At 37.0% G+C, this 9,162-nt stretch overlaps 3 protein-coding genes across 3 annotated transcripts; 2 read left to right on the forward strand and 1 right to left on the reverse strand.

Annotated features, from left to right (window-relative positions):
* The first annotated feature begins 672 nt into the window (after positions 1 to 672).
* On the forward strand, positions 673 to 4,239 carry LOC145558144 (disease resistance protein RGA2-like). The gene has a single exon (XM_081619278.1). It carries the CDS (start codon positions 673 to 675, stop codon positions 4,237 to 4,239), a length of 3,567 nt encoding a protein of 1,188 aa, XP_081475404.1.
* Positions 4,240 to 4,594: 355 nt separating this feature from the next.
* LOC145559225 (uncharacterized) lies at positions 4,595 to 5,502 on the forward strand. The gene is made up of 2 exons (XM_081620664.1): positions 4,595 to 5,100; positions 5,320 to 5,502. Exons 1-2 carry the CDS (start codon positions 4,708 to 4,710, stop codon positions 5,500 to 5,502), a joined length of 576 nt encoding a protein of 191 aa, XP_081476790.1. The 5' UTR covers positions 4,595 to 4,707.
* Positions 5,503 to 5,511: 9 nt separating this feature from the next.
* LOC145559224 (mitochondrial outer membrane protein porin 2-like) lies at positions 5,512 to 9,068 on the reverse strand. Its single transcript, XM_081620663.1, has 6 exons — positions 8,869 to 9,068; positions 8,730 to 8,797; positions 7,793 to 7,903; positions 7,620 to 7,706; positions 6,295 to 6,503; positions 5,512 to 5,956 (listed from the first exon to the last, which is right to left on the reverse strand). The coding sequence occupies exons 1-6, from the start codon at positions 8,918 to 8,920 to the stop codon at positions 5,653 to 5,655; spliced, it is 831 nt and encodes a 276-aa protein (XP_081476789.1). The 5' UTR covers positions 8,921 to 9,068; the 3' UTR covers positions 5,512 to 5,652.
* Positions 9,069 to 9,162: the final 94 nt, after the last annotated feature.

Raw genomic sequence — 9,162 nt, forward strand, 5'->3', positions numbered from 1 at the left:
GCAGAATTAGTATAGGCGTCTAGCAGAATCTTTGTTGCTATGTTGTATACTTGTATGTGTCAATGTATCATGTATGTTATAGGTTTTGGTACTGAATGATTTATTAGTATTACTATGGATTTGAATTGTGAAATAATGATTATCCCAGAGGGATATCTATTATGCTTCGCGTTAAAGTCTTGTGATGAGGCAATCACTGAGAGTAAGATAAGTGTAAATGAAGGAATAACAAGCTTGTTTACTGACCTGTCACTTCAATTTTGTATCTGCATATGCAGTTCCAATTACTTGAGCAAATACAATGCGAAAATGATATTGTTTGATCTGTAGCATGTGTCACCTGTTGGTGACTCAAATGGTAATCCATCATACTTGTTAATTATAGTTTTAGGTTTTCGGGCAATTGACTAGTACCACCAGATCAATCAAACGTGCTAACAAATACTTGACTACTTAATCTCTAATAATTATTCTCCTTAATTAAAGTATTCAAATTTCGTGGTCTGCAGTTTGATTATTATTATTGTATTCAGTATATGTTTAAATCCACTCTCAATAATTACCAAAGGCCATGCCATTTATTATTTAAAGAGCACGTCAGAGCTTGCCATTCCCATCTCCAACCCCAACCAGAAAGCATAAAAACTAGTCGTCGTTCCTTATCGTGTACAAATGGCTACTGGAATGGTTCTCAGTGTTGTCAATACTCTGTATGCAGCATTAAAAAACAAGGAGCTAAGAGCACTATGCTCCAGTTTTGGGAATGAATCTCAACTTGATGAGCTTCAGTGTGCTGTCACCTCCATCAAGGCCGTCCTCCTTGATGCACAGTCTAAGCATCAGGAGCTCCAAGGCCTAAACTCGATTCACAAGCTCAAGGATGCTGTCTATGATGCTGATGATTTGTTCGACGAATTTATAACTATTGCACAACAACTCAAAGGAATGCCTGGTGGTAAGGTCTCCAAAAAGGTACGGCATTTCTTCTCCTCTAATAACCATCCCGTTTCTGCTTTTAGTATATATCGAGAGATTATGAAGCTTAGGGAGATGTTAGATGGCATTATTAAAGATTCTAGTCAATCTGAGTTTAGTGACGTGCATGAACCTATCAACAGACGAGAGGAAACGTGTCCTTATGTGTATGAAAAGAGTGTTATTGGGAGAGAGGCAGACAAGGAGGCCGTTGTAGGTTTGTTATTGCCAAAGTTTGAGAGTCGTAAGCAAAATGTTTCTTTTGTGACTGTTGTGGGAATGGGAGGATTGGGGAAAACTGCTCTTGTCCAACTTGTCTTTAATGATGATAGGATTAAAGAGGCATTTGGAGAGTGGATGAAGTGGGTTTGTGTGTCTGACGAGTCTAGCCTGAAAGAAATTTTTGGTAAGATATATGGAGAGAATTATTGTTTTGAAGAGGCACAGAAAATAGTTAAAAGTCGTATAGAAAGGAAAAGGTACTTGCTTGTTCTAGATGATGTAGGAAGTGAAAACAGTGAATTATGCGTTGAATTGAAAGAGTTGTTGGCTTTAGGAGAAAGGGGAAGTAGAGTCTTGATAATTAGCCGCTCTAAGGAGGTTGCAAAAGCTATAGGAAATGGTCCGATTTATGAGTTACAAGGTCTATCAGAAGACAGTTCCTGGGAATTATTCAGGAGGATGGCGTTCAAACAAGGGGAAGAGCTAGAAGACCCGAATCTTGTTGACATAGGCAAAGAGATTACTAAAAAATGTGCTAATATTCCTCTCTGTATACGTGTGATAGGCAGTTTGTTGTATGGCCAGGATAAAAATCATTGGCTATGGATAAAAAGTAATGATTTTGCAGAATTGAGACTAGATGAAGAGAATGGCATTATGTCAGCTTTGATTTTTAGCTATAATCAACTTAGTCCCCACTTAAAGAGTTGTTTTAGCTTTTGCTCACTTTTCCCTAGGGATTATGTCATGAAAAAGGATGTAGTAGTTAATTTGTGGTTGGCGCAAGGTTATCTTGTTCCAAGTCATGAAGATCAAAGCATAGAAGATGTAGGGGAAGAATATTTTTCTATTCTCTTGCGTAGATGCTTTTTCCATGACATTGAACGGGATGAGTGTGGCGAAGTTCATTCATTTAAAATGCACGATCTCATACATGACCTTGTTCTAGAGGTTGCAGGAAAGGAGCTCTTAATGTTGACATCTAATACAGATCATTTCAGAGGGGGAATTCGTTATCTATCTACAACAAGTAGTGCCTTTTCTGAAGACTGGTTGAGTCCAAGTTATTATTCGAATGTCAGGTTGCGTACCTTTTTCCAATTGTACAGTTTTTATAAGACGTTTGGGGGTGTGGATGCTATACTTTCAAATTGTAGACGTTTAAGGGTATTGGACCTGCAAGATTTAGCCATTGAAACTTTACCAAATACGCTAGGTAAGCTCTTACATTTAAGGTACCTTGATCTTTCTGGCAACAAAATGGAGATGCTTCCTACTTCAATTACCAAGCTTTATAATTTACAGATATTGAAATTATGTAGATGTGAGAAGTTAAAACAGTTGCCAGAGGACATGAGCAAACTAGTAAATCTTAGGATGCTGGATTTAGATAGATGTTACAGCTTGACTCACATGCCAGCAGGGATGGACAATTTGAAATGTCTTCACACGCTGACAAAATTTTTAGTTGGCAATGGGGATGTTTTGAGTCGAGTTAAAAAAGGTGAACTCATAGACTTGAAAGCTCTAGTAAACCTCAAAGGCGATCTTTGTATTGAAGTGGGAGAATTTTCTACGAAATATAAGCCAAACGTTGTAGAAGGAGACTATATTAAAAACGCCCATCTGAAGGCTTTAGAAATAAAGTATGAAGAATCTGATGATTGTTCTGTTCATGAGACATTGTTGGAGTGTTTGCACCCTAACCATGATCTCAGCAAGATTTTGATGGAGGGATATCAAGGTATCAAATTGCCAAGTTGGGCATCATTAATGGAAGCTTCTCTTCCATGGCTTGTAAGTATCATTCTGACAGATTTAAATGAGTTGCAACATCTCCCATCACTAAGTGGACTTTGTCATCTGAAATATCTTCAACTTCTGTATCTGCCCAAGGTCAAGTACATCGAGAGTGATGCATCTGTGTTGATGACACCATTCTTCCCCTCTCTTGAGAAGTTGACTCTTTTCAAGATGCCACAGTTAAAGGGATGGTGGAGGGGTTTAAGTTGGATGGAGATGGAAGCAGGTGGTGGTTGTTTGGTCAATGATACTGGCACTGATGTGATTCTCCCATCATTTCCTCGTCTCCGTGAATTGATTGTTGGGCATTGCAAGAGCATGACATACTTTCCTCCATGTCCACATTTGAAAGAGCTTGATTTATATTCCGTCAATGATGCACTGAATTTTTGTATGAAGGAAGGCTTACATAATCCAAGTCCCGTCACAAGCACAAGTACTGCCTCATCTTTGTCATCGTCCTCCCACGATCCTAGTTTATGTTTAGAGTATCTCAACATTGATAATCCAAGGGTTTTTAATACTCTATTTGAGGATTTTGTGGGAGGCGCTGTTCATGTTCAGATTGATCATTTTGTCCAAGTGGAAAGTATGGGGACAGTCTGCAAGGGTTTTGAAAAATGTGAATCTTCAATTCGACACTTAACTTTGGATTCGTGCAAAGAGTTGACGACTTTGTCAGGAAGTGGGATAGAACATCTCTTGTACCTAAAATCCCTCACAATTGAGTATTGTGAGAACCTGGATTTGCAATATCTGGATTGTTGGGGGGCGCGACATATTACACTTGAAAACCTCTCTTCCTTGAGTTTAGTTAGGCTTTTAAAGTTGGAAACTCTGCCATGGAGATTTATTCACTTGTCATCCCTTGAATCCCTCCAAATTGAATGGTGTTGCAACTTGGAGGTCCTTGGGGAATGCATTGGCCACATTACGACTCTCCGATCCCTCCAAATTGAAGGGTGTCACAATTTGAAAGCCCTTCCAGAATGCCTCAAATCTCTAACTGCACTAAAGTTTCTGCACATCTCTTACTGCAGTGGACTGAAATCATTGCCTGAAGCAATGCGCCACCTCACCTCCTTAACTACACTTAAAATAATTTACGCTAGTGAAGAACTCGTGAAAAGATGCCAGAAACCAGATGGAGAAGACTGGCCTAAAGTATGCCATATCCCTGATGTTTATGTTACTGGACACACAGGAACCTGGACGCACATGTTGGCGAAGTATTATTAATTTTCTTCAGTCCACTGCCTTTTACAGAGTTGGAATGTTTGCTATTTGTTTCTTACATGTAAGCTAGCTGCTCTTGTTGAATTTGTTGCATCAACTGAATATACTTCGATTTTGTTTGTATCCAAAATTCTGATTCAGGCAGCAGCTAACTCATGCAGCAGCTCAAAATTGTTTATGTTCCGAATTTAAAATACGTAGTATATACAAGTGAAACATATAATGTACTCAGAATTTTGTCAAACAGTCACTTGAATACCTACCAGTAATTAAAGGACCATATTCTTCCACGTGGCAATACATCCTCCAATACTTATCTATCCCAACTCCCATTAAAATTAAAAAAAAAAAAAAAAAAAAAAAAAAAAAAAAAAAAAAAGCATATGATTCATCAATATTGCTAGATAGGTGCTGAATTTATCCATCAATCCAAAAATCAAAACTTTAATCCCAAATCAAAGTAATCATTGTATGAGTTTAAGTATGAGCATGATTAGAGCATCAACAACATCATCAGTAAGTGGCACTAAATTCCCAACAATGCAAGAAATAATTGAAACTTCAAAAGGCAGAAATCTGGATTTAAAGCTGCAAAAAGTGGGACCCTTTTTCAGAATTACAGCAAAAAGCTTGGAGACAAATAAAGAGCTAGGAAGAGCTGAAGGACTGATAAGGGTCTGGTTTGATGGCAAAATTCTGCACTTGGATTCCATCAGATTGAATAGGGAGACTTTGAGTATGCAGAAATCTATTTTTGGTGTTGGATTGTTCCTTGGTGCTCTTGCTGTTAGGCTTGGTTTCGATTCCGGTTGCGCCACTGCTCAGTTGCTGGCTATCAATGACACTGATCTTTACCATTCAAAGGTTTTTCTTTTTCCTTTCTTTATGCTCAACTTTTGTTCTTTCATGTATGTCTTCCCTTTCTTTGAATTCGTCTAAAGGACATACGGAGTATTGTGTCTGAATTCATTTATTCCATTCCATAACCCATACTATTATATAAGAACTCAATAAATGTGAGCATGTTATATTTTTGACAATAAATTCAGCAAATTAATGAGTATTATTTGTATCCTTGTGCAGCTGGTAAGGTTTTATAGTAGAATGGGATTCAAGGTCGTGCATGAAGTTGATGGCTCGTCAATGGGAGATCTTGCTCACATGCTAGTTTGGGGAGGTAAAGGAACGAGAATGAATGCTGATATCAAAGATCTTCTTTCGAAATGGTGCACCATATTCAAACCAAGAGATTTAAGGGTAGAATGACAGCAAGCATGAGAGAACACAATTCAACATATGATTTGAAACAAGAGAGTTTGAAGCAATACAAAAAGAATACAATTAATGGAGACTCAGTAGCGTACTATGGAGTACAAAAAATACATACATTCCATCAAACTTATGATTGGATGCTACTTATGGTTTCAGTGCAAGTAATATGCCAAGTTTGGGATTTGTGTCAATACAATTGTAATCAAACTCAGCTGCCATTGTCAGTACTGACTTAGGCTTGAACTCGTGTTGCAGAAGTGCTCCGAAACTCCCCTGGTTATTAAGCTTCAGCTTGATTAGCGTTAATTCATCAACAGCATATGATCCTCCAACAGTTAAAGTATTTCCTTCTTCAGAAAACCTGTTTTTAAACTCAACTGCTGTAGTGGTTTTCCCTTTATCAAGGTACCGTACATATGATGCCCTAACTAGGTCACCCTTTTCAGCCCTGAAATACATGGCAAGATCAGGAAAAATAGACGGAAAAAATGTACAAATCTATCTTTATTTGGATACTGCATGATGAACCCCCCCCCCCCCCCCCCCCCCCCAAAACCCAAAAAAAAAATATTTACAGAAATTAGCACGGTGATATATAATTTCGATTAAGAGCCTGTTGAGAAAAATATATCTTGTTCATCTTCTCTTATTTTGTTTAATAGTCTTATTTTCAAAAACTGTCATTTATATTACGTTCAGAAACATTTAACAGCTATATCACCTGCAAATTGTACATTAAGCAGCAATAACACCTGCAATATAACAGATGCAAGGAAAGAGACTTACAAGATAACAGATGTACAGGAACCTGGTTTTTTCATGCTTATGCCAACATCGTACTTCGTAAAATCAGAAATAGAAGAATCATAACCTGCCTCTGCACCAATCACAGTGCTTGAAGTGCCACAGGTGGCTGAAAAACCGAAAACAGGGGACTTGTTGAAGGAAACAACTGAACTAAGTGCTGCAAGTTTATGGAAGTACTGAAGCTCAAGCTGCCATGAGAACAATATACCACAAGTAATTCAGCTGTATTGAGCAAAAACTTAAGAGAAGCATGTGAAGACTAATGTCTTAAAGTAGACTAATATTGCAGCTTTCTTTTGCCAAATAGGATCCAACTTTGCAGTGATTTTAAGTTGGAAGCTATTTATAACAAAAGGCTTAAAATGCCAAAATATACATAGCTTATACTTTTGCTTGAATTTTCAGAAAAGATGAAGCTGATGAACAATTTCTTAGTTCAACAACTGATGAAAAATATGATAGTTCCTTGGTAAGAATGACCATTTCAAACAGATGACTGGATGGGAGCAAACACGCGTTTGCAATAGATTACAAAAAATTAAAAATCTCACTTGAAACATTAATGTAATTTTTCCCTTACTTTACCATGTTTAACATAGTTAATTCGATTGTATAAGTAGCACACCTTTAAGAGCCTGCATGTCAGTAAGTCCTCGAGATCAAAGCATCAAACAAGCTGATAAGTCAGCTTTACAAGCACGTCAGAATTTGGATCTATCTTTAACTCATTCAAATCCATTAAAAATTGAGTTACCATACAATACTAACAAGAGTCTCATTCTCATCATTCTGCAACATAGTTCCTTCGACTCTTCAAGTCCCTTCAGAGAATAAAATCATAAGAACTCCACTGAACTTTCTTTCTAGATAATCAATGCAACAGCAAAGAAAAGAAACTCAAGGGTGCAAGGATTTGGCTTCCATTCAGGCCACTGATGGATCAAAGCTGATAATGATAGATCTCTCATGCCTCCAACCGTGAAGTTTTTCATTCGTAATCAAGTTTCTCCAGCATCAAAATTCATCTTCCCCTAGGCAATTAGGCATAAGCCCTAGAATGAGATGAATTACAAGGCGATTCTTTCTCGCTATAATTCAGATTGATACTATTTGCTTGATGTGGATATACTCATCATCACATTTTTAGAAGGCATTCACCAAGAATGAATGATTAATTGACTATATCCTTCTAATGACAGGCAATGACATATGATTTAAACATGAAAATTTCTCGAGTTCCTTGTATGCGTTGCAAAAATCTATATGATGAAACGACGTGATTAAGCAGATTATGGCAGATGTACCTTTGCAGAGTTGTAGTCAGGTAGCTTAACTGAAGCTATAGACTTGAGAGATGGCATAATATCATTCAAAGTAAGAGTTGTAGCAATCTGTAAGAAAAGAATAAAACCATAGGTTAAAAAGTATTCTTAAAAACACAGCTATTTTGAGATGAAAAAAAAAAAAAAAAACCTACATTTGACTGTGTATCAACTTTGACATCAATGATCGCATTCTGGTATTTGAATTGTGCAGCCAGATCACCAACTGAGTGACCTTCCTTTTGTAGAGTACTTGAAGTAAGGGCCTTTAGACAAAGAAGAACTCATTTCAGAATTCAGAATTGTCAAACAATATCCCAAACACGTTGAAAGAAATACACAAATCAAAGATACAAACTATACCAAGATGTTAATTAAGAGGCACACGAAGCTGTCAAATTCTTCAGATATAAGAAACCAGTACAAAGGGAAAAATAGAAGGCGGAATTTTCTAAACTTCTTGATTATCTGAGGCACGTACACAGCCAGACCACAGAGATATTGCGCATCTTAAATTAATTATGCAAAGCCAGTCATGTAAATATCCAATGATCACAAAGAATGATGCAAAATCTAAAGCATCTATTACCAAACCAAACATTTGTATTTGAATCAGCTACTTACTATCAAAAAATTTCAGAGCAATGATTTCCCACCAAATCAAAGTTCTTTAATTACTGTGCATTCAAAAATGTGGCACACGAAAGATGAAGTAAATGGAAACTGATGAAGCAAGTTCACAGTTCATGGCAGACAAGGGTTTAGGGTTAAAACCAAGTATTCTGTCAAAGGGAATGCGGCACGCTTTTTGGTTAAATTCTTTTGCAATTGTTTATGGAAACTAGAAAGCTCCAAATTTACCAAAATTGATTCTTTACAAAACATCATAATGAAACTGAAAGGGTCCAAAGAGTGAATTTTTTTTCCACAAAATCAAGTCAATGTTTCTTAGAAAAGTCGTTTCTGATTAAAATTGCAATTTAAGCTTCAAGAAATGGCATTGACTTTGACAAACAAAACCAAAAATAACCCATTAACATTGCAATGGACAAACAAGACATAAAAATTAGAGAGAAAAAGAAGGGATAATACTAGTCCATCCTGAGTCTGAGTTGTGACACTGAATTTTCCATCATAGCAGTAATCCTTGTACAGAATATCTGCAGAAAAGCAAAATAAAAATCAAATGAAACAGAAATTTAATTGAAAAAGGCAAAAGAAGGGGGGGTACCTTTGGCTCTTTTACCGATGTCTTGGAAGAGAGATGGTCCTCCTTCGCTCATAATTCTGGGAATTTTGTGTCTGATAATTTAGTATTAAGATACAATAACCGGGAAAAAGAGGTGGCCGATGCGGCGGCGTTAAAGATGAGTGGTGGGCCACTGTTGATAACTGGGAAGCTGGAGAGAATTCTACAACTTACAACGAATCTTTTTTTCCCCTCTCACAAGCTTCGCGCCTTTTGGTTTTCTCTAGTTATTAGTCAATTTTTAAACACAGTTTAATTTTTGACCGTTCACATTGT

This window comes from Chenopodium album, chromosome 9 (assembly GCF_948465745.1).
Source record: "Chenopodium album chromosome 9, dcCheAlbu1.1, whole genome shotgun sequence".
Lineage (NCBI taxonomy): Eukaryota > Viridiplantae > Streptophyta > Magnoliopsida > Caryophyllales > Amaranthaceae > Chenopodium > Chenopodium album.

Coding starts and splice junctions, on each gene's coding strand:
- LOC145559225 (XM_081620664.1), top strand. CDS start 4,708: ATGAGTTTAAGTATGAGCATGATTAGAGCATCAACAACATCATCAGTA. Junction 5,101..5,319: donor CTGATCTTTACCATTCAAAG/GTTTTTCTTTTT, acceptor ATCCTTGTGCAG/CTGGTAAGGTTTTATAGTAG.
- LOC145558144 (XM_081619278.1), top strand. CDS start 673: ATGGCTACTGGAATGGTTCTCAGTGTTGTCAATACTCTGTATGCAGCA.
- LOC145559224 (XM_081620663.1), bottom strand. CDS start 8,920: ATGAGCGAAGGAGGACCATCTCTCTTCCAAGACATCGGTAAAAGAGCC. Junction 7,904..8,729: donor CTCAGACTCAGGATGGACTA/GTATTATCCCTT, acceptor CTTTGTCTAAAG/GCCCTTACTTCAAGTACTCT. Junction 6,504..7,619: donor CTGACTACAACTCTGCAAAG/GTACATCTGCCA, acceptor TTCTCATGGCAG/CTTGAGCTTCAGTACTTCCA.